At 38.5% G+C, this 25,239-nt stretch overlaps 1 protein-coding gene across 8 annotated transcripts in view; it reads right to left on the bottom strand.

Moving 5' to 3' along the window:
• The window catches only part of adamtsl2 (ADAMTS-like 2), a 63,680-nt gene that overhangs the window by 26,499 nt on the left and 11,942 nt on the right, over window positions 1-25,239 (bottom strand). For 6 of the 8 annotated variants that reach the window (XM_055011288.1, XM_055011286.1, XM_055011287.1 and 3 more), the window contains 9 exons: window positions 21,771-22,019; window positions 8,896-9,001; window positions 5,584-5,726; window positions 4,122-4,197; window positions 3,768-3,870; window positions 2,520-2,665; window positions 1,688-1,811; window positions 689-769; window positions 410-585 (listed from right to left, as the gene is read on the bottom strand). In XM_055011288.1, the coding sequence (XP_054867263.1) occupies window positions 410-585; window positions 689-769; window positions 1,688-1,811; window positions 2,520-2,665; window positions 3,768-3,870; window positions 4,122-4,197; window positions 5,584-5,726; window positions 8,896-9,000 (954 nt within the window). In that variant the 5' untranslated portion in view covers window position 9,001; window positions 21,771-22,019. Of the gene's footprint in view, window positions 1-409; window positions 586-688; window positions 770-1,687; window positions 1,812-2,519; window positions 2,666-3,767; window positions 3,871-4,121; window positions 4,198-5,583; window positions 5,727-8,895; window positions 9,002-21,770; window positions 22,020-25,239 lie in introns of those variants that run through there. The other 2 variants (XM_055011289.1, XM_055011291.1) reach the window with 2 other exon arrangements.

The raw sequence follows: 25,239 nt of genomic DNA, 5'->3' as shown, positions 1-25,239 counted from the left end.
GACAAACTTTTAGTTATTCTGGTCAAATTTTAAGACCTGGCTGCAGTTCAACCTGAAAATTCTCTAAATTTGTGTCTCACAACTGCTGGTCACAGCTCAGTCAGTCATGGCTTTCAGATTTTTTATTCTTCTTATTATTATTTTAAACACAGTCTGGTACAAATGGGTTGTTCTTTTGAGAATTATTTCTTAAATGAGACCTGTAAAATGACAATATCAACATTAGATTTTGTCATTTTTCCTGTTTTTAAAGTTTCGGACTCTAATGAAATGTGTAATTTTGCCGTTTATTTTTTTTTTTTAAAAAGATAACCTGTCTTTCAAACTACTGTCATAATTCCCCCTCTAAAGACTTTGTACAACTCTTTCCACATTTGCAGCACCTCGCAGTCAGAAGGTGGAGGTTTACCAGGATGTTGATGGCCTGGTCGATGGGGCCCTTGGCGACGATGTACTCGATGCCGGTCTCGTAGACGTCCATGGGTCGGCGGTATTTGAAGACGGTTCCTGCTGCATGGAAGTTCTGAGGACTGTCCACCTTGTAGGCGCCGTTGAAGAAGAAGTTCCCGGCCTGGTCGGTCACAGCTGCAGGAGGAAGGAAATTACAGCATGTTGCTCTTTATTTAGAAGTAATTATGTTCTTTAGAAACATTATTGTGATTTGTCTGTGTGAGGAAGATGAACGTACCTAAAACGTCGGCCGATTTCTTCCTCTCGATGATCTGGATGTCCCAGGATCCTTCGGGGATTTGAGTGATGAAAGAATAACCTTAAAGAAGCAAAATTTATTCCATCATTAGATCTCAAATCATCAAACTTTGAACAACAATGTCTCAGGAATTCTTTAACATAAAAACCAGAAATTTTCACTGTTATTTCTCATCATATTATTAATTCATAATCTGTAGTGTTGGACAAGTAGATCAAATAATCTCTAAATATAGGTGACCTAAATTGTTTTGTTTTTTTTAAACTGAAGCCATCATGAAAAGTCTCATCTTTGGGCTCACATTAAAAAGAAAAAATGACAATTTTACATTTTTAGAACCCAACATTTCTTATTAAAAGCATTCCATATGTTTAGTTTTGTATTACTGTGACCTGCAGCTACATGTGGTTCACAAAATATCACTAGTTGAGTGATATTTTATATAAATCAGAGAGTCTGATTTGCTTCCATACTTTTCATGACAACTTTTTTAAAAAAAAATCATATTTCAACTCACCCATAATCAGAGACTATTTGATCTACTTGTCCAAATATTGGTGATTCTGAATCAACAACACGATGACAAATAACAGTGAAAATTTCAGGTTTCTATCTTTAATAGTTCCTGAAATATTGTTGCTCAAACAGCCTCAAATTTCAACGTGGGAAGAAATCTGCTGAAAGTAGGTCGACGGGCAGATTTCAAATGGTTTTAATTTTGAAAAATATTTAATAAATCAAATTCAACCTTCACAGGTACCATTTAAAATGTATAGTTTGTGATTAAAAATACAGTTTTAATCAAATCAGAGATGTTTTGAGATGGAAGAACCCTTTAGCTTTTCTAGATTTTCTACTTTTTCTAACCGATACAGCTGATCTGACATGTCCTAGACAACTCAGTCTTCACTAAATGTCTGTATTTATCCCAAATATAAAAGTTGTTTCCGGTTATTTTTATATTAGACTGAGGCTCACCCAGAGTCGTGGCACCTCTCCTGAAGTTTCCGGTGACTCTGCTGCAGCTGCTGCCGTCGCCTTGACAGACTCCACATTTATCCAGAGTGTTGGACGAGAACAGAACGCCGTCGCATCCGATCGGCTGAGAGGACAAAATCAAATGAAGTTCTAAAAATATGTTAAATTGCCTGAATAACACACTGTCAGGATGTTAAAGCATTGTGGAAGGTGATTGAAGAGGATTCGTTGAGACGTAAATGAATCATCTTGAAGAAAATGTGTGCATTCCTGAATGTTTATCATTTACATGTTCAGCATCAACTGCAAGAAAATCAATTGTAAAAGGTGGTGGCAGCATCATGATGTGAAGCACGGTGGTGGCAGCATTATTTATATCCAAATATTTATATCTATGCACTGTCTGCATTGTGTGCTGCTCTCCTTTTTATTCTATTCTATTTGCTGCTGCTGTTACACTGTAAATTTCCCCGCTGTGGGATCAATAAAGGTTTAATCTATCTATCTATCTATTTATTGGCTTAGTGGTCCAAAATTTGTTGTCATTATGGATGAGAAAAGTCAGATTGTGTTGTTCCAAGATGCTTATGTAATGACAAGATCAGAAGACAAAGTTGTAAAATGAGAAAAAGCAAAGAAAGGTGTGTGAACCTGAAAATAAAAACCCCAATCAAGCCAGAAACCAGCGTCTATGCCCATAATGAGCCTCAGTTTGCAGTATTTTGGTAAAATTACAGTAAATCTGAGATCTACGACGTGAAGATGAAGCTTCTCCATGACTGGACCTTCTGGAAGTGAAGCAGGTGTGAAGTAAAGAAGAAGCTGGACTCACCTCACACTTACCGTCCACGCAGACGCCTCGGTAGCTGCTGTACTTGCAGGAAGTTCCGTCTCTGGCTGTCACCATCAGCTGCCTCTGGCCGTCGGCGGTGGTGCAGTGGAGGTCGCAGGGGTTACTGGAGATGTGGACATAGTCGTCTGGAGAAAAGATGGAGAAAACCACTCCAAATTATTGTTTTATAGCCACTGAGAGCTTCTGATTTTAACTACATAGCATCAGAACTGAAAACACCACTCGGATTGGAAGTGAAACGTCTTCAAGAACCTAAAAGAGAAGTTCAGTTCCTTAACTCTTCGAAGTTGTAGTGTCTAGATGGAAAAAGTGGCAATTGAGCTATTTGTTAAATTTGTGGATTATTGAACAACTGAGACTTCAGACATTTTTAAATTTTTACAAGTAGACCACAAGTAGTTTGACACATTGACTTCGTATTTTATTGTGTTGTACTTTCAATTTTTCTAATTTTGTTGTGTTTTTTTTCAAAACATGTCTTTCAGCCATTGTGTTTATTTCTTTGGGGTTGCTACTTAGAGCTGTATAGGATTTTGATTGAACTTCTACTGTCATGCCCACTGTGAAGCACGGTGGTGGCATTATCACAATGTGAAGAATAGTAGTTGCAGCAACATGACGTGAAGCATGGTGGTGGCAGCATCATGATGTGAAGAATAGTAGTTGCAGCATCATGATGTGAAGCATGGTGGTGGCAGCATCATGATGTGAAGCATGGTGGTGGCAGCAACATGACGTGAAGCATGGTGGCGGCACCATCATGATGTGAAGCATGGTGGTGGCAGCATCATGATGTGAAGAATAGTAGTTGCAGCATCATGATGTGAAGCATGGTGGTGGCAGCAACATGACGTGAAGCATGGTGGCGGCACCATCATGATGTGAAGCATGGTGGTGGCACCATCATGATGTGAAGCATGGTGGTGGCACCATCATGATGTGAAGCATGGTGGTGGCACCATCATGATGTGAAGCATGGTGGTGGCAGCATCATGGTGTGAACCACATGGTGGTGAATACTAGTTTGTAACTCCTTAGGGAGACTCCCAGGTTTCTTTCCCTTTTCGTACAGACTTACTCAGACTATAACTACTACTTTCATAACTCTAAACACAACCTTAAACCATGTTCTGTATACAAACAGTTATTGATTTACTTCAACCAGCCAACACATTACAACAGCACATTATCTGATGATGTAAACTGGGGTTTTATTGGTGTTTTTACCGGGATAGAGAGGTTTCCACTGGTAGTTCCTCCCATTGTAAAGCTGTGAGTTAAAGGACCAGCACTGCTCCTCTCTGAAGCTCTTCCCAGTGGCCGGACATTCCTGCAGAACCAGTTAAAGAGGTCCGATTCACACTTATTAACACTCGGCTTTTACAGTAAGTTACACAAATAAACTCCTTTTCCCGGCATTTATTTGAGCAGGGATGGTTTCTGATCAGTCGGAGCTCCACCCGGCTTCACTTTCAGACATCTACACTCATCATGGTTGGAAGCTCCTCGACACGACCGCCGTCCTCCAGCCGGAGGGTTTGTTTTAATACCGATAACGGGATGAGAAAGTCTGTGACTCACCTTAGTGTTGCAGAGATGATATTTCTTAGCAGTTCCTGTGCAGGTCATGTTGTCCTTCCCGGCAGCAACTTTCTTTCTTTGGACAGAAAACAAACACACGGAGAAATGACAACAAGTTAAACATTAATACTGGACAGAAATGAAAGAAATGATCAATGTGAAACTAGTTCACCCAAAATCTGCTACAAGATGAATCTTAAAAACAGACTTGAATGGAATCATGTTGATCAATCGATTTTACTGAAAAGTTACTGTTTCCATGTAATTAATAAATATATACCTATACTTGTTCAAGAAGAAAATGGATGTTATATAAATGTGTGCGTCTGTGATTTCTGACCTCCCAGTAACAAAAATCATTAAATACTTGTACACAGACACAAGTTATGGTTGTGTTAACGGTTACACAATTTGTAGTTGTAGTCTGAGTGAGGCTAGTTTCCCTAAAAAGAGACAAGAGAGGGAGGCCACCAAGACACCTATGATTCCTCCAAGGTAGTATTCACCACCGTGCTTCCTGTCATGATGTTCCCATCACCATCCTTCACTAATGATGCTGCCACCACCATGCTTCACTTCATGATGCTGCCACCACCGTGCTTCACTAATGATGCTGCCACCACCATGCTTCACTTCATGATGCTGCCACCACCATGCTTCATATTATGATGCTGCCACCACCGTGCTTCACTTCATGATGCTGCCACCACCATGCTTCATATTATGATGCTGCCACCACCGTGCTTCACATCATGATGCTGCCACCACCGTGCTTCACTTCATGATGCTGCCACCACCATGCTTCATATTATGATGCTGCCACCACCGTGCTTCACTTCATGATGCTGCCACCACCGTGCTTCACATCATGATGCTGCCACCACCGTGCTTCATCGTGGGGATGGTGTGTTTGTATTGATGTCCAGTGTTTGGTGTCCATCAAACACATCATCTAGTCTGATGGACATAAAGCTCCATCCTGGTTTCCTCAGACCACAGAACCTTCTTCCAGGTGTCTTCAGAGTCTCCACATGTCTTCTGGTGAACTCTAGTCCAGATTTAATTTGAGCTTTTTCCATCAGAGTCTTTCTCTTTGTCTCCATAAAGCTTTGACTGGTGAAGAACAGACAACAGTTGTTGGATGAACAGTCTCTAACATCTCAGTTGCTGAAGTTTGGAACTCCTTCAGAGGAGTCATAGGAGTCTTGGTGGCCTCCCTCACTAGTGTCATGGAAACAGACTAGAGACTCTGTACAAAGATGGAGGACGTGTCGCTAACTGAAGTGAAACCAAACAATCTCATAAATAGTCGCCTCCATCTTGTACTGCTGATGAATCTGATTATCAGTAAAGAGGAGGTTAGAGATGTGGTATCAATGCCATGTCTATTTTTTGTTAATTTTTGAGGAGCTGTCATGTGTCCATCTTTACCTACAGTCTACGTCTATGAGGACTGACTGACCTCTGTTTCAGACAGTGTCTCTCCTGAGACATGACTCCACCTCCACAGGTCCGAGTGCAGGCCGTCCACTTGGCCCACTCCCCCCACCAGTACGTGGTCACCTCCAGCTCCTCCTCCAGACTGTTGGAGGCCACGCCCTCCTCCTGCACACAAACACAAATGCTTGCATATGAAGATGCGTACAGATGCTGGAGTTGTAAAGGGAGGTCTGAAACGTATGTTACCATTCAAAAATTGAAAAAAATTACACCCTCTATCAGTTGGAAATTGTAAAACTTTTCAAATTTACATGTGACGCTTGGTTCTATAGAGAAAAACAAGCAAATCTTGAAATTGCAATAATTTATTAAAATCACTTATTCTACAAAATTCACCAAAAGTGAAGGGTTCTCACTAGATCCTGTAGAACAACCAGCACAACTGATTCTCCATGACTGACTCAGCTGTGGCCAATAGTTAGGTGACAAAAATTCAGAGAGTTTTCAGGTTGAACTGCAGGTAGTGTTTCCACAGAGGTGACAAGAGAGGCTGAGAGGAAACTCAAACATACTGGATCAAAAAAAATAAATGCAGTAAGGTCTTAAAATTTGACCAGAATAACTAAAACATTGTCAAAAATGACTCAAAATTTGGCCAAAATTTGTCAACATTTTTCCAAAAAAAGAATTCTGAAATCACCCACACTAATCAGACCAAAACACTAAAAGTTTGTCTGAAGGGATGCAAAATTTGTCTTCAGTGATTTAAAATTGTCCAAAATGACTAAATTTGACCAAAAAGACTAAGTCTGTCCAAAAGGACTTAAATTTTGACTAAAATGACTCAGGAATTGTCTTCAATGACTAATTTGACTGAAAAAAACTAAAGGTTCGCCCAAAATTACTCATATTTTGACTAGAACAATTAGAAGTTTGTCCAAAGGGACTCAAAATTTGTCTTTAATGATTCAAATTGGTCAAAAAGACTCAAACATTGTTCCAAATTATTAAATTTGACCAAAAAAACCTGTGTGTCCTAAAAGACTCAAATTTAGACTACAATGACTCACAAAATGTCTTCAATTACTCCAAAATTGTCCAAAATGACTTAAAATTTGCATAAATTATGCAACATTTGTCTGAAAAAGGAGCTCAGAAATCATCCAAAGCAATTAATTTGACAAAAAATAGCTAAAGGTTTGTTCAAAGGACTCAAAAATTGTCCAGAATGACTTAAGTTTGACCAAAATAGCTAATAGTTTATCCAAGAGAACTCAAAGTATAACCAAGATGGCTCAACATTTGACCAAAATAGCTAAAATTTTGTCCAAAATGACTCAAAATTTACCTTAATTTTTTCAAAAATTGCTCAAAAAGACATAACATAAGAATAAAATAACTCAATTGACCTGAAATTACCTGTTCACAAAATAACATAAACAAAGAATTTTTCCTTTTCTATGATTCACGCCAATATAAGATCCAGAACCTTCATAGCATCTGTGGAAAGCCACAGAGTTAGCAAAGATGCTGCTGGTTTTACCACCTGCCTTCCAGTCTTTGTTGTACTGTAAGTTGTGGTGTTTCAGCAGAAGCAGGTTGTAATAAAATGCTGCTGCAGCGTCACAGTAAATGAGCGTCACGGTGTTTTGTGTTGGAGCTCTGAAGCCTGAGAAGATTCCTGGTGTGCATTAGCAGCTTTAGCTCTTTTATTCTCCCAGATTCATCAGAGCGACGGCTGGAATGTTTTGCTGAGCTCCTTGTAAAGGTGTAGAGACAGAGCAGCTGTGAGAGACGCCGTAAATACCAGACAGACGGCGTAAGTGACAGTCAGATAGATGGACAGAGTAGTGAAAGAAAAACTCAAGTCTTGTTCTGAAAAGATACAGCAGTGGAGAAATACTACATCCTGCAGGTAAAAGTCAGAATGGCTCAAAATGTGTCCAAAATGTCTTGAAACTTCTCCAAAAGGACCCAAAATGCCTCAACACTTGTCCAAAATATCTTGAAACTTGTCCAAAATGACAAAAATTTGGCAAAAAAATTACTCAAAACCGTTCTTAAACAATTCAGAATTACTCCAAAATGACAAAATCTTCCCTAGAGTGACCATAATGCTTCAATGCTTGTCCTGAAATTTGTCTCAAATTGAAATGTGTAAAAAATGAATCAAAATGGTCCAAAACTCGACCAAGATGTCTTAAAATTTCTCCAAAATGACCCAAAATGCCTCAACACTTCTCCTTCAATCGCTTCAAAATGACTCAAAATGCATCCAAAACGATTTAAAACGTGTCAAAAATATCTTGAAAGTTCTTCAAAATAACTCCAGTTGCCTTAACACTTCTTAAAAATGTCTTAAAATTTGTCCAAAATGACAAAAACTTCCCTTAAATGACCCAAAATTCCTCAACACTTATCCAAAACATCTCAAAACTTCTCAAAAATTACCTAAAATGCCTCAACATTCATTTAAAATGTCTTAAACATTGTCAAAATGGGTAAAGTTTGAAAATTTGTCTAAAATGACAAAAAACTTGGCCAAAATTACTTAAATCCTGCATTAAACTATTTAAAATGTCTGGAATCTGGAAACTTCTCCAAAATCACTCAAAATGGCTCAAAACTTGCCCAACATGTCTTGAAACTTCTCCAAAATGACTCAATACGCATCCAAAATTATTCAAAACATCCAAAATATATTGAAACTTCTCTAGAATGACCCCAAATGACCCCAACACTTGTGTAAAACATCTTGAAACTGACAAAAACTTGTCAAAAAATTATTCAAAACCTTTCATTAAACAATTCAAAATTATTCCAAAATGACAAAAACTTCCCTAAAATGACACTAATGCTTCAACACTTGAAGAAATTTGTCTCAAATTGAAATTTGTCCAAAATGAATCAAAATGGTCCAACACTTGTCCAAGATGTCTTAAAACTTCTCAAAAATGACCCAAAATGCCCCAGAACTTCTCCAAAATGTCTTGAAACTTGTCTGAAATGACACCAAACCTCTTCAAAATGACTCAAAACACATCCAAAACCATTTAAAACACGTCAAAAGTATCTTCAAACTTCTCCAATATGACCCCAATTGCCTCAACACTTGTCCAAAATGTCTGGAAACTTGTCCAAAATGACAAAAAGCAAGCATTGGCTTCATCGTTTCTGAAAGTATCATGTTCTGCCCGTCCAGTCTAAAACCAAATCTTTGAGCTTCCAAAAGTTCCTGTTTTTATGTGTCTTAAAACGCCGGAGTGGCAGAATCAGAAGTCACGTGTTCTAAAATGACTTCATGTGAATGCAGTGTTTTCCTGACGGTTTGTACCTGCAGTCCTCTGGTGGACAGATTCCCCACAGAAACCACCAACGTCAGGAAGCCCAGAAGAACCACAGCGACCTCCCCACACTGCTGCCACGACCACAGCCTCATCCTGAAGAAAGAAAGAAAGAAAGAAAGAAAGAAAGAAAGAAAGAAAGAAAGAAAGAAAGAAAGAAAGAAAGAAAGAAAGAAAGAAAGAAAGAAAGAAAGAAAGAAAGAAAGAAAGAAAGAAAGAAAGAAAGAAAGAAAGAAAGAAAGAAAGAAAGAAAGAAAGAAAGAAAGAAAGAAAGATCAGTTTTACATCCATCCAAGCATCACAGTCTAAACACAAAATGCATGAATCTAGACACAAAGCAAAAAAAGGAAACACAGAAATACAGAAAATGAGACATGAAATGATAAAAACCAGATAGAAAACAAGAAAAACAAGACACAAAACAGAAAAAGGTACAAAATGACAAAAATGACAAATAAAATGATAACAATGAGAAAAAAAGACACCCAAAGACACAAAACAACTCAAAACCGACCAAAAACGACAAAGATGAGCAAAAAACAACAAAAAAATGACAAAAAATAACAAAAGAGTCAGAAAATGATCAAACTAATTAGTTTTACATCCATCCAGGTGTCACAATCTAAACACTAAATCTGTTTTTTGTTAATTTTCTCTGACACCAAAAGACTAAAACTGTCCCAAAGACACGCAAAGCGATTGAAACTTCTCAATAAACAACAGAAAAACAACACAAAACAAGAAAAACATGACACAAAATACATAAATCTAGACACAAAGCAAATATAGGAAACACAAAACAAGAACAACTGAGACAAAAATCACACGAAAAAGACAAATGAGACACGAAACGCCAAAAACAAGACACAAACGAAAAACAAAAACTGACAAAAAATGACAGAAATGAGACAAAAAGTGACAAAGACGAGCAAAAAAACAACAAAAATCAGACATAAACAACAAGAGTCACAAAATGACCAAACAGATCAGTTTTACATCCATCCAGGTGTCACAGTCTAAAGACTAAATTTGGTTTTATGTAATCAGTATTATGGGATGTATCATAGTTTGAACAGTAAAACTGTAGCAGTTTAATGTCTGAGTCATAGAACCAATCATTGGTATCCTGGATGTGGTTCTGTTGTGTTTGTTCACAATGAGGCAAAAATTTACCAAAATACCTCCAACTTGTCCAGATTTTCTCAAAAGCTTCCCACAATGATTAAAAAAAAACAAAAAAACAAAAATGGTGATAAAGTTGTCCGAAACACCTAAAACCTTTTCAAAATTCTTTTTAAAAAAGAAGTCTAAATTGAGTCAAAAATGGTTGAAAATGACTCAAAAATTAAGTAAAATGACCATCATAGGAGCTTTTGTAAGAATCAGCTGGATTTCTGTTGAAGACCTTTCACCTTCATCCAAGAGGCGTCTCCACTTCCACCCAAGAGACGCTTGATTGAAGGTGAAACATCTTCAAGAACCGACAAGAGAATTCCAGCTGATTTTTACTGAAGATCCTACGATAACCATGACGATGACTGAGACTCTTCACAGACATACTCACTAAAATGACCTCAGGAGTTGTCCAAAATGTCTAGAAATGTGTCCCGAAGTTGTGAAAATGCCAAAAGCCTCTTCAAAATAACTCAATTTGTGTCCAAAACCGTTTAAAACATGTCGACGATATCTTGAAACTTCTCCAAGACAACTCTAAACTTGTAAACAATATAAAACTTAACCAACATGTCTTGAAACTTGTACAAAATGACACAAAACCAGAAATGTGGATCCACCTCAATGAACTTCAAGGGCCTGTAACTGTGAAAATATTCATAATATGAAGGCAAACCTTTGTATGGCTTCAGTAAATAAACTAAATTACTGTAGATGAAGAACCAGCTGATCTGAGGAGATCTGGAAAGACCTTTTGTCAGGTTTGTTTGGTTTTAAATGGAATAAATCCTTCATTCTAGCGTCTTAAGAACCAGAAATCAGTGGTGTTCGGCTTCATTCACCAGTTTTAATAAAGACCTGAAACCTTCCTGATTCCATCCGATGAGTCTTTAACGGAGGCTGAAGGGAAACATCTCCACCGCTAATGACATCTTGTGGTCGGGCACTTCGACATCAGAGGATAAAAGCTTATTGGCGAGACGTGTGGGTGTTTTTTTAAGCTTCTCTCAGCTTCCAAACCCACAGAAGAGCCCGGAGTTTCTTTTCCTTTTTTTTTTCTTAACGCCATGCGAGCTCATTTGCGGTTGCAATATTTCCTCTCCGACTCTGCAGTGAAAGCCGTGGCCTCCGAGAACATCTGTGGTTGTTTAGTGGGGATACCTGGAGGGAGTTTTAGGGCTGATCCATGATTAAAGAGCGAGCATCGGCTTCATCGTTTCCAAAGTATCATTTTCTGCCCGTCCAGTCTAAAACCCAATCTTTGAGCTTCCAAAAGTTCCTGTTTTTAGGTGTCTTAGCAGAATCAGAAGTTCTAAGTGTTCTAAGAAGAAATTGTGTGGAAGCAGCGTAACATTAAAACGGTGTTTTAAGAGCGCTTAGAAGCAATTACAAAAAGTAGAAGGATAATGGACATAAAGCCAAGAGTTAAGGAGTTAGGGAAGATTATCATTTGTTATTGGTAAAGTTCAAAAACACAACAAGAATGTGCTCAACTAATAGGGCACTTAGATCATCTTTTAAAAAATAGCAAAATTACAACATTTATTACAGACTGAACCATCAAATTTCCAACTTTCAGATGAGGCCCTTGAGGTAATTGTGTGTTACCAGCGGTTTTGTCAGAAAAATCCACCAAATCTGAGCTTAAAATAGTGATATATTCTGAGAGTTTTTAGGTTGACCTTCAGGCAGTGTTTCCAGAGACAGTCAAATGTTTCATCAGTGCCAAACTGCCAAAAATGACTCAAAATGCCAGAGTTTGTGAAAAAAATTGTGACAAAAATAACTTAAAATTTAACCAAGCGGTCTCAAATTTTAACCAAAATGACTTAAAATTTCTCTTAAATGACTCAAAAACGACCCACGACCCAAAATGCCTCAACACTTATCCAAAATGTCTTGAAACTTCCCTAAAACGATACCAATACCTCAACACTAGTGTTGAAACCTGACTCAAATTAATCCAAAATAACAAAAAACAACTTGATCCAAACATGACAGAAATGTGTCCAAAATGACAAAAAATGGTCTAAAATTACTCAGTCCTGTTCTAAACAACTTGAAACATGTCCAAAATATCTTAAAACTTCTCCAAAATGACAAAAACTTGTCAAAAATGACTCCAAACCTTTCTTAAACAATCCAAAACTTGTCCAGAATTTGTTTAAACTTTCCTAAATATCCGCAGAATGTAGAGTCTCTAGTTTCCTCCAGTGTTGGGACCAAAAAGTCCATCCAGGTCAGAAGGGAACACCAGACCAGATGTCCAAGTGTTGAGGCCATGGACCTCTAATCCATTGTTCTCTGAATCCCATCTTCATGGAGTCTCCTGGTTTGAAACACTCCAGGATGTTCCTGATAAAATGGAGATTAATGTGGAGATAAAAGATTATGATTGTCCAAGTAAATCCAGCAATAAGTTCTCCACCAGCTGGAGAACGTCTGCTGAAGAAACTGGACCATTAAGCTGAGCAACAGCTGGAACAGGACCAGACTTCTTCTTCATCTCCATCTTCTCTTTCTTCTCCTACTTTCTTCTTCTCCATCTTCTTCTTCTTCATGTTCTTATTCTCCTTCTACTTCTTCTTCATCTTCTAATTCTTCATCTTCTTCTCCTTCTTTGTCTTCTTCTACTTCTTGTTGTGTTTCCATAGAGCTGCAGGACTTTACATTGCAGTGAGAAATGAGTCCCAGTGGGGAAAAATGTAACAAGACTTTTGGTTCATTCATTCCAAAACATCTCTGCAGTGAGTTGACAGTTGTTAGCTGGTAATTCCTCCGGTCGTTCTTCCATTACAGCCTTAATGACATTAGAGGTGTGTTTATTGAGCGAAGCTGAAGGATGACTTCCAAACAGTCCAGACGAACGCAGGTTTTTTTCTTCTGCAGGTGGTTGGATGTGCTGGCAGGTGGAGGCGATGCCGACGGGCTGCTGAGAGGCTTCAGGTGTCGGAGACGGGAGTTGGACGTTACGGAGGCCCACTTCGGAGCTAAACAACGAGCTGGAAGGACCGGGCCGAGTTTCCAGGACTCTGCACAGGTCGGCCTTTGTTTGGCTGCTCAGACGGAAACGTACGAGTCTGGATGTAAAGACAAACATGAGCAGGAGGAGGGAGGCCGAGGACTCTGCAGACGCTCTAATGACTCAGATGTGTTAAAGGAACACAGCTGTTACTGCAACACCATCAGAGAATCAAACCTACGAGCCACAAAAAGCTGCTACATTTGGAGTTTTGATTGTTTAGGACGTTATTTAGACAAGTTGCTTCAGGATTTCTTGGGAAAACTGCATTCAAAATGTTATATATGTCCAAAACTACTCCAAATCTGACCAAAATAATGCAAAAAACTGTACAAAATGATTCATAATTTGATGAAAATTACCAAAAATTTGTTCAAAACGACTCCAAATTTCACTAAAATGACTAAAAGTCTGTCCACAGAAACTCACGATTTGACCACAATGACTCAAAATTGTCCTAAATGACTCACTAGCTGACCAAGAGACTCAACATTGGTCTGATGTTCCTCAAAAATTGTTAAAAAATGACTCCCTAAAATGTTTGTTTAAAAAGACTCAAATTAAAACAAAAATGGCTCAATATTTGTCTTAAATGAGTTGAAAACGGTCCAACTTGTCTCTAAATTTAACCAACATTACATTATATGTCCAAAATGACATACAATCTGACCTAAATAACATTATATATGTTCAAAATGGCTCCAAATCGAACCAAAATAATGCAAAAACTGTACAAAAACCTGGATATTAATGCACAAAACTGTTAACAACCTAAATATGAATGCAGAAAAGTGTCAATAATTTGGAGTAAAGGTGTAAAAAACCTGGATAGTTATGCTCAAAAGTGTCAAAAATCATGACATTAATACACAAAAGTGTCAAAAATATGGCTATTTACACAAAAATTGGTATAAACCTACATATTCACGCACAGAAGTGTCAAAAACTTGGATATTAATGTACAAAAATGTCTAAAATCTTGATGTTAACACAAAACTGTTATAAACCTGCAAATTTACAAAAAAAACTATTACAAATTTGCATATTAATGCACAAAACTGTCAAAACCCTGGATATTAATATATGAAAGTGTTTAAAACCTGAATATTAACAGTGCAATAAGCTGTTAAAAATCTGGATATTAATTCACAAAATTGTTAAAAATCTTGTTAAAAATATTAACACACAAAAGTGTGAAAAACTCTGCCAACACGTTTAAAGGTATGTTACCTATATAAAAAAAGAAATAAATCACCAAAATTACACCATTTATTACAGCCAAAAACTTTAAAACCAACATGAAACTTTGATTATTTAAAATATTCCAGCTGTTCCTGAAGTAATCCTACAATGTTTGGGGCCTAGTTGAGTTCTGCTGAAGGCTTAAAATTGTAAAATTTAATCAATAACATTTAATTGTCCCAAAAATAAAGCGTTTCCTCTGAGCAGATTCTGTAAAAAACAAAAAATTCTGGTCTCCTCGGCGCATCTATGAAGCCATTAATGATTCAGATGTGATGAAGAATCATGTGACAAAAATTCAGGAAAAAAAAAGCCCACAAAATGTTGGGGTAAAGATTCATGCAAAACTCAAACATATTTCTACAAACTACAGACTAATCTGCAAGTTCAGAGTTGTAACATTTGGTTTATTCTATGAGAAATGACAGAGCAGTGTTAAGTTGACTGAATTTCTTTTAACCCTCCTGTTGTCTTCATTTATGGGCAACAAAAAATATTGTTTCATTGTCTGAAAAAAATCCAAAAATTAAGAAAAAAAACTCCCCAAATTTCTGAAAATTTGCAAAACCTTCAGGAAGAAAATTCCAATAATTCCTGAAAAGTTTCCCTTAAAAGTTTTATTTAAAAAAAAAAATTTAAAAATCCCCTAAATTTAGCAAGAAAATTCTTGTAAATATTTTCCAAAAAATGAGTAAAAATCTTCCAAAAAAATCCTAAAAATATCTAAAAAGTGCTCACATATATATCAGTAAAACGTGTAATATTTTCTTAAGGACATTCACATAAAAATCAACCAAAATCCAGCGAAATTTGCTGGATTTCGGTTGGTTTTTATGTGAATGTTCTTAAGAAACATTTTTAACATTTCTTTTTTCCACCAAAAAACGTGCAAAGATTTCCCCAAAATGTTGAAAATGGACATCAGAAGTTTCATTGTGAAAATATTTTTCCTCCCCACATTTTCAAACTTTAAAACGGGTCAATTTCGACTCGCAGGACGACACGAGGGTTAAATTTGTGGAATGCAGAAGAGTTAAATTCTACTTTCTGGGGTAAGTTTGCAGTAAAACTGTGAATCAGCAGCAGTGGGAGCAGCTCACTCGTGTATACGTTCATGGAGAGTTTCTAGGAAAGAGCTCAGAGTGGAGTTAAAATAAGCAAACAGCTCGTCTGGCGGCTGCAGTCTGGTTCCTCTGGCTCTAAATATCGGTGACAGGTGTCTTAAAGCAGCACCTGGACTTGATTATCCCTCCAGACACAGCTGGAGCTCCGCCAGCCGCCGTCACCCCGTGCACGCTCCAGCTCCAGGCGTGTGCACGTGCAGGTATGCAGACGCTCTGAACTACACTACTACACTCTGCTGCTGCTGCTGCTGCTGCTGCTCACATGCTTTAGGATTTCAAAATAAAAGCACACCGTCGCCCTCAAATGGCCTCTGGATGGAGAAAGTATGACTTTAATGTGAAATCCACAAAAACACGTTTCAGTCCTCACAGATGGAAAAAAACTAAACCTATAAAGACCATGTTTATCATGAGTGTCTCAAGACTCTCTGAAACACAAGTTGTTGCTGTATAAAACAATCCTGAATTTCAGTTCCTTCACAGATTTACTAAAGGTCTTCTGGAAATCAAAAATCTGTTGGGTCAAAATATACATACAGCAACTTGGATCACTAGTTTTGGTGATGTAGAAAGTTGTGTTGTTCAAATTTCCTTAGTTTCATGGCCTCTTACTTTTCCACGAGCGATTACGTTTGACTACAGCTGCTGACTCCTCTGATCCAGTTTAAATAGAACCCATTAGATCAGCTCATCAGTCTCAAACACTACAGTGGAAAAAAAGGTAAGATAAGATCTACTTTATTTATTCCAGAGGATATTATTTAGACTCAAACACTACAGTGGGAAACTCTGAGGAGCTCAGCAAAGATCTGAAAAAGAAAATCATTGACTAGAACAAGTCAGAAAGTCACTTGGAGCCATTTCAAAGCAGCTTCACATCCAAAATCATCTGTTTGTCAGAATAAAGTTCATGGTCCAGTTGTGTTACTGCCAGAATCACTTAAAGAAAAAAAACGTCTGGAGGAAAGTTCTGTGGTCAGATGGAACAAAAACTGAAGGTGAGGCCTTTAACCCCAAGAACACCAAACCTACCATCAAGCATGGAGGTGGCAGTATCATGCTCTGTGGAACTGGAGCTTTACACAAAGTAGATGGAATAATGAAGAAGGAGGATCACCTCCACATTCTTCAGGAAAACCTAAAACCATCAGCAAAAGGTTGATCTTGGACACAGTTGGATGTTTCAACCAGACAATGAACCCAAAAACACATCAGACGTGGTAAAGAAATGGTTCCATCAGGCCGGAATGAAGGTTCTAGACTGGTCTCCCCAAAGTCCTGACTTAGACCCATCAAGAACCTGAAGAAACACCAGTTCTGGTGCAGTTCAACTAAATTTGTTGTCTTTTTGACTCAGACTTGAGTCAATTAAATTGATAGTATAATAATACCACCACCTCCATGCTTGACAGTAGATATAGTGTCCAGAGGAGTCAAAGATAATACAGATTGAAACCAGAAGGACCGAACTGAGGTGGAAATGGACAAATTGAACCACATATTAGTATTGTTGTTTGTATATTTTTGACTCAGCAGACCTTTAATGAATCTATGAAAGAACCAAAATCCATGATTGGTTTTTTTTTCTGATAAATATTCCTGTGTCTTGATGATGCTGAGTCCTAGGAGTCATTGGAAACTCAAGACTGCCATGTTATATGACTTTTCACCAACAGAGAAACACACCTGAACTCGTGTACCGCCACATGTCATTCTGTCTACACTCCCAGTCGGCCTCCAGACAGCGTCTTCCTCTTCCCTCCTTCACTCTGCTGTCACTTCCCAGCCAGGAAGGGAGGATCGGAGGACGAACGTAAACACCGTCCCCTCATCTTCCCTCATCCCAGTCCCACCCTGACGGACCCCTGGGGCCCCTCGCCTCTCGTCTTGTTTTCGTAGCGCTGGCAGCCTCAGCAGACGGACAGATGGTCGAATATATCAGACCAACACTGGACATTTATTATCTGACACTGGACACCAGCCAGACTCTGCTGTAACACCAAGATCACGGGTTTAAATGGGGCAGAATGGGGTGAAAAAATGATGCAACTAAGATTCAATTAGAAGGCAGACGGACAATTATTTGGGCTCTTCATGTTGTGTAGATCAACCTATTCATTTAAATATAAAAAACGGGAGCTGCAGTTTTGCAAGAGACACCAAAAGAGATACAACAAATGCATGCTTTTCCAGTCTGCTATCACTAAAAGGTGTGTTTTTATACGTGCTCCTGGAACATTATTTAAAATTTTTTTTTTTGCATTTCTCGTTTTAATTCAACTGTAGTTGCGAGGAATACCTCTGCCTCCAAACCTTGCCCTAACAATGTTACTTTAATGCGATGAAATTCCACGTGAAAAGGTTAAAACGCAGAGAAATAACTGAATTTGGCCAAAATGACTCAACATTTGTCTGCAGCAATTAATAAAAAATACAAATTGTTTGTCCAAAAGGGCTCAAAATATGAATAAGATTACTCAACATACATCCAAAATTGTTCAAAAACTGGTCAAATTGATTCAACATTTCTCCTTTATGACATGAAAATTGTTCACCTGAACATCTTTCTACAGATGGTGAACAGAGTGGAGAGAACAAGTCTGGAGAGATTGGAAGCATGGAAATAGATAAATATCTGCAGTATGTGGAGACAGACTGACCAAAAAGAGACACGGAATGACAGAACCGAGACACAAACTGGACACAAAACAAGAAAGGCAAGGAACAAAACAACAAAAACAAGACATAAAACGACTAAACATGGACACAAAAGATCAGCTAAAACCTACTGGATGAATGAAATAAATGCAGCATGGTTCAGAAACAATGAACAGAGGAGCAATAGTTGGTGATCCATTCAGCATGGTGAAACATCTTTCTACTGATGAGCAGAGCAGAGAGGAAAAGTTTGAGGAGGCTGTAAAAATGTACTGAAATATCATCACTATGTGGCGCCTTCCATTGTTGGCTTCCGTCTTTTTCTAATTTATCCAATATAACTTTGTCATGCTGTAAAACACTTTTTCTGAGTTCTGTCTGTTTGTGCAGCAGAAGTTGTTGGTTTCAGTGGATTATTTTCTCAATCAATTATCTGCCAGAAAACTGAGAAAATTATTCACATTTAAGAAGTTAGGACGACTTTTCTTACTTCAAAAATGACCGTAAACCGACTCAATGATGATGGAAATAGTTGGTAATTTAATCGTTGACGTGCGTTTGTAAATAAAATCGTTTCAGACTTTCTGTGTAAACAGATAAAAGTTTGCGTTGCAGCTTTGTGTCTCTTCTTGAGTCTTTTCTTGTCTTTTTCCTTCGTCTCTGAGTGAATCCGATCCTGGGACTCCGGCTCTTGTTTCTGGGAACGTCGGCTCTGAACAGAGAGTCAATAAACGGGTCGGAGTTCAAGTGTGAGCTTCGTTTAGGCCTCGAGGGTTGAATAAACTGGACCAACCTCCGCTCACATTCTCAGACCGACTCTGAGTTTTCTAAGAAGATATCTCTTCAGAAAGTCCAGTTTTGTCGATGATATGTGGACTCAACACGTCTGGAGTTCTGAGTTGTTTCGTACATGAACCTGGATTCCATTTATCCCTGTCTAGAAGGGGTTTGTGAATCTATTTCTTATGTTTTTAAAGATAAAACTTTGTTAAACTGGAAGGAAATTGTTAAGAAATAAAACAAATTGACACAACATAAGAAATTCAGTGTCTAAAAAGTAGAAAAGCAACAAGACATAAGAACAATAAATAAGAAGCAGCCAGAATAAGACTGGAATAGGACATTAATAATGAATGCTGCCAGTTATACCGAGGTAATGAGGGATATTAGACATGAACATGAAATATTCCACCTGAATAATTAGCTGGAAATGATCATTTGGTCCAATATGAAGTCACTGTGGAAGGTTTTTGAGTCCTGTTGGACAAACTTGATTTATTTTGGTCAAATTTGAAGTCGTTTCAGACAATTTTTGAGTCATTGAAGACAAATGTTGGATCATTTTTGTCAACTTTTGACTCTTTTTGGACAAACTTTTAGTTATTTTGGTTAATATTTGACTCCTTTCGGACAGATTTTTCAGTTACGAAACATTTAGAGTCACTTTTATTTTACGAAAACTAGAAAAAATCTGTAATTGACATGTCCGACGTTCTCCTGAAGCGTTACTGACACTACAAACAAATGGAGGCTCCACATACTGCAGATATGTAACCATTTTGCATTTATTTTATTGATCCAGGATGTCATTAGTAGTCATTCTGGACAATAATTGAGCCATTTAGGTCAAATTTAAGATAATTTTGTACAATTTGGAGCCACTGAAAACCAACGTTGAGTCATTTTGTGCAAATTTCGAGTCCTTGAGGACAGACATTTGGAAATTATGGTCATATTTTCAGCCATTTTGCTTAATTTTTTTTCAGTTTGTTTTATTTATTTATTTTTACAAATTTTGACTAATTGAAGACATGCTGAGTCATTAAAGACTTCCATCCTCTCCAGTCTTTTCCTCTCTACTCTGCTCATCATCTGTAGAAAGATGTTTCACCATGCTGAATGGATCTCCAACTACTTGCTTCTCTGTTCACTGTTTTATTGATCCTGTAGCTTTGATTTTCATCTCAGTCTCTCTTCACGTCACCGTTTGTGTCTTTTAGTGTCTCTTTGGGACAGTTATGTCTCCTTTCTGTCATGTTTTTGTCATGCCTCGTTTATGTTTTCTCTTGTTTTTTCATTTAGTGTCTTTTTTCAGTCATTATGTTTCCTATTTCCTCTTGTTTATCTAATTTTTGTCAATTCTATGTAATTTTGTGTCATTTTTTGTCTAGTTTGTGTAGTTTTGTGTCTCATTTTGTCATTTAGTGTCTTATTTTTTCATTATGCGTCTTATTTTCTCTTGTTTTTGTCATTTTGCATCTCGTTTTGGTCATTTAATGTGTCTTTGGCACAGTTTTATCTCTTTGTCTTCACTTTGTGGCTTTTTTGTTTGTTGTTTTGTGTCTCATTTTGTTTTCCTTCTGTCTCCACATACTGTAGATATAACTGTAGAAAGATGTTTCATCAAGCTGAATTTATCCCTCAATTCGTAGCAAGTTGTGTAATTTTGTAGATTTTTTAGAGGATAACGTGAGGAGGAATTGGGTTGTTTTTTTAGCAAATCTGGTACAAATGGAGAATTTCTGGCTGAATTTTAAATTAAAAGCATAGAATAAAGTGATTCTGATGAAATCTGATGATTTTAAGCTCAGATTTAGTTCAGTTTCCTGAGTTTAAGGGCTGTTGGAAAGATGAAAATCTGACGTTTCTTTGTGTTTTTAGTTTCTAGATGATAACTTGCGTAATTTTGATGATTTTTTTTTAGAAGATAACATAATTCAGAGGGGTGACAGTCTAGCTCATTGAAAAGGAACACAATTTTGGTGAATTTTAAAGGAGACATGTAGAATAAAGTGATTTCAATGAAGTTTGGTGATGTTAATCTGAGGTTCGGTGACATTTCTAGAGTTAATTCTATCAGTTTTTAGAGCTTCAGGCTGATAATTTGTGGGATTTTGGTCATTTTTAGAAGGAAACATGACTTTCAAAGTGGATTTTAGTGTTCTGGGGTTAAAAAAGTTGATAGAATTTTCACATCTGGACATTTTTGTAACTAAAAACCACCAAATCACAGCTTTTAGGTGTTTGACTATAAAAATGAGCCTCTACCAAACACTTTCACCCTCCTAACTTCAATAAGGAGCAGAAATGTGTTTCATCTCAGCTCCAGGATCCTTCTGCACAGGCAGATGGTACTTTTCTAAACTATTAGCAGAAAGTTTTGTAAGCACTGAAAGTGAAACTGGATGGCAGATTATTCTTTTGTTCCTGTAACTCTGCAGCAGCGTGAGGCCAGAATGTGCAGTTTGACAAGTAGCACTGGCACGAATGCTGGCCTCTACCTCACCGGTTTACACACAGACACACAACACACACAACAGCTGACAAGTTTCCAGACAGACTCGGGCCTCTCCAGCAACACACACATACCCACACACACACACACACACACACACACATGCATGCCTGCACAAAAACACACACAACCAAACACACACTGCTCTGAGAGGGAGTCAGCATTATTTTGTGGGTTTGTTTTGGTCTGGTGCAAAACACATTGGCTCTAGTGTTGCCTCGTAAACACACACAACACACCACACACACACACTAACACACAAACACACAACCCCCCCTCCCCCCAAAAAAGGCCAAACTATGCAGACACAAAAACACAGCAGAAGTCCCAGCAGCAGCAGAAAGCACTCACCTCGCCTGCAGCAGTCCAAGGGCCGTCTGGGTCCGAGCTGAGGATGCCGCTCAGTGTGTGTGTCGGTGTGTAGCAGCAGCGTTGTGTTGCTGCCGTCGCCGTGGAGTGAAGAGGCAGAGAGTGAGGGAGGGAGGGAGGGAGGTAAGGTGTTCTCTGGCTGCATCCTCCTCCTCGGCGGTGGGAGGATCGGCTCTGCCTTCGGTCTCTCTCTCCGGTTTATTAGCATCTCTGGATGGTTTCATGGATCCACTGCAGATGAACTTCATGTTTTCAGGTGTTTTAAGGGTTCAACAGCTCCAGAAATCTAACTCACACACTCATGAAATGTGGCGAGGACACAGACAGAACAGGCTCCAACTGATAGAAGTCATGAAATGGCTCCAGCAGAGAACAAATTATGAATTATTGGCCCTTGACAATGGAAATAGGCGCAACCAATTGTGGTATTGTGTCTCCATAAAGTTCCTGTAAGTGTACATATATGGATGGATCCATATTTCTACTAAAATACAGTCTTTGGTTGATGGTCCAGATTTGTGCAAAATAAGCATACAAATTTCTGACATATTTGTTTAAAATAAGATGAGAATTGTCCAAATTGACCCAAAATTGCCCATGTGGAATAATATTAGTGTTGTTATGTGTCAAAATATCCAAAAAACTGGAACCTTGTCTGGTCAGACTTTCCACACATCAAATTCTACTGATGTTAGAGCCTCAAAAGTTGGTGAAATGTCGACCAACGACTGGATTTTAGTAGAAATATGGATCCATCCACATGTATATACATTTAGAGGACCTTGACAATTTTGCACTTTTTTTCATTTTTTAGCATTGGATCATTTAGACTTACTGGAAACTATTGTGTCTGAGTCCTCACCAAATGTCCTGGCTGTGGGAGTTTTATTCCTGGAGATACTAGACCTTGAACATTGCTATCTGCCATGACACAGACTGACTCATCACACAAATGAATGAACACAGACAGATGAGACAGAAGTGAACTCCTTATTTCCAACAGAGATCTCCTCCCCTGGGTCCTCTGCTGCCGAACTGAGCTAAAATATCAGTTTCCGGAAATTCTCATTCATTTTCACAGGTTGCACTGATGTGGATGTCGGGTAAGCCAATAAGCTCTCAAATTATGCTAATGCTAAAATCATTTCAGAGTCAAAATTCTGGGTTTTTGAGTTCTCCTTTTCCTTTAGTGTATTAGGCTTTGGACTAGAGTTCACCAGAAGACATGTGGAGACTCTGAAGTCAACTGGAAGAAGGTTCTTTGGTCTGAGGAGACCAGAATGAAGATTTTGTCCATCAGATGATATGTTTGGTGGACACTAGACACTAGACATCATCACAAACACACCATCAACACTGTGAAGCACGGTGGTGGCAGCATCATGACATGAAGCATGGTGGTAGAGGCATCATCTTAAGGTGAAGCACGGTGGTGGAGGCATCATCTTAAGGTGAAGCATGGTGGTGGCAGCATCATGACATGAAGCATGGTGGTAGAGGCATCATCTTAAGGTGAAGCACGGTGGTGGAGGCATCATCTTAAGGTGAAGCATGGTGGTGGCAGCATCATGATGTGAAGCATGGTGGTGGCAGCATCATGATGTGAAGCATGGTGGTGGAGGCATCATCTTAAGGTGAAGCACGGTGGTGGCAGCATCATGACATGAAGCATGGTGGTAGAGGCATCATCTTAAGGTGAAGCACGGTGGTGGAGGCATCATCTTAAGGTGAAGCATGGTGGTGGCAGCATCACAATGTGAAGCATGGTGGTGGCAGCATCATGATGTGAAGCATGGTGGTGGAGGCATCATCTTAAGGTGAAGCATGGTGGTGGCAGCATCATGTGATCACTTATTTCATATTTTAAATTTTATCTAAATTGATGTCACTGTAAAAATCTGGTTTGCCTTTGACACAAAAGAGTTTTTTTTGTAAATTCTGTCCAAAAAAAAGGCCTAATTAAATGTAGAAAAGCCAAAAAAAGTTAGTTCCTACAAATATTGACATTTTCATACAGCTACTGCTAGCTTACTGCCATACGCACATATAACAAAAAACAACAAAAATGCAAAAATTGTCTCTAACTGTATTATTGTCTATATTTTTTAATGTGTTTTAAATTAGACATACGCTTCAAAATAAAACAGTACAATTAATGTAAAATTATAGAACTTAAACGTAAAGTTAAGATAAACGTATAATTGCTAGTACTGTAGTATGTTCCACTTTATCATTCAAATTCAAAGCTTGAAAAGAGCAAATTGAAGTTTTTGAAGGCCAAAAAACTTTATTATCAGTGTGAAAGTTTAGCTAGAAGTGTTGCGTTTTAACTTGATGCTTCTGAACTTCTCCTTTAAGAGACTGGAAATACTCGGAGAAGCCAAAACCAGATGGGAGGACGGAGGAATGAGTGAATGATGAGAGGAGGACGAGCAGACGAGGACCACCGGGTCGGCCCACCAGGTCGTCTTCCTCCCGTCTGTCTGTCCTCTTTTATTCCTGCAAGTCCAGCCAATGTTTTCCTCCGTCGTCCTCCGCTGTTATTCCTCGGCCCTCCCTCCTCTCTGGGCTTTAGTCCAGCTCTGTTTCTACAGCTGCCTCTCTGCAGACATGCACTTGTTTCACTCCGTCTCGATCTCTCAGTCCTGTTTCGTGTCCTTGAACTTCAGTGGCTCGAAGCAAAAGATCACGGTAGTCTTCAGTTTCCAAAGACTCCGACAGCTCTTTATGTCTTTGTCACAAAAAAAAAACAAAAACAATCCTGCATTTTGGTTCTTCAGTAGTTTTATTGAAAGTCTTCTTAAAATATGACAAAGTCTGCTGGGTTAAAAATGTACATACAGAAACTTGAATTGCCACTTTTGGTGATGTAGGAAGCTATGTTCATCAAACTTTCTTGTGCTGTGTCCTTTTAACTTCTCATGAGAGATTAAGTTTGACTACAGTTGGTGACCCCTCTCAGCCAGTTTAAATAGAACCCATTAGATCCACTCATTAGACTCAAGAGAGGAGAGAAGGTGAGGCCTTTAACCCCAAGAACACCAACCCTACCATCCAGCATGGCGGTGGTAGTATCATGCTCTGGGGCTTTCTAGAAGTGCTTCTGGGCTGGTTTCAGACTGGATGTTGGACTGGTTGTGGACTTTCTTGGGACTGGTTTATGTTTGGTTTCAGTCTTGGTTCTCCTGGTTTTGGATGTGATTTAAAGTTGGTTTAGGATTTATTTTACTCTGGATCTGGTCCTGGATGAGGACTGATTTCAGACTGTCTTCGGTGGATCTCTTTTAACCCCAAGAACACCAAACCTACCATCAAGCATGGTGGTGGTAGTATCATGCTCTGTGGAACTGGAGCTTTACACAAAGTAAATGGAATAATGAAGAAGGAGGATCACCTCCACATTCTTCAGGAAAACCTAAAACCATCTACAGAAGGTTGATCTTGGACACAG

The sequence above is a fragment of the Amphiprion ocellaris genome, chromosome 6 (genome assembly GCF_022539595.1).
Source record: "Amphiprion ocellaris isolate individual 3 ecotype Okinawa chromosome 6, ASM2253959v1, whole genome shotgun sequence".
Classification (NCBI taxonomy): domain Eukaryota; kingdom Metazoa; phylum Chordata; class Actinopteri; family Pomacentridae; genus Amphiprion; species Amphiprion ocellaris.
The sequence above is the reverse complement of the archived record's forward strand: the minus strand, read 5'-3'. Positions and strand labels throughout refer to the sequence as shown.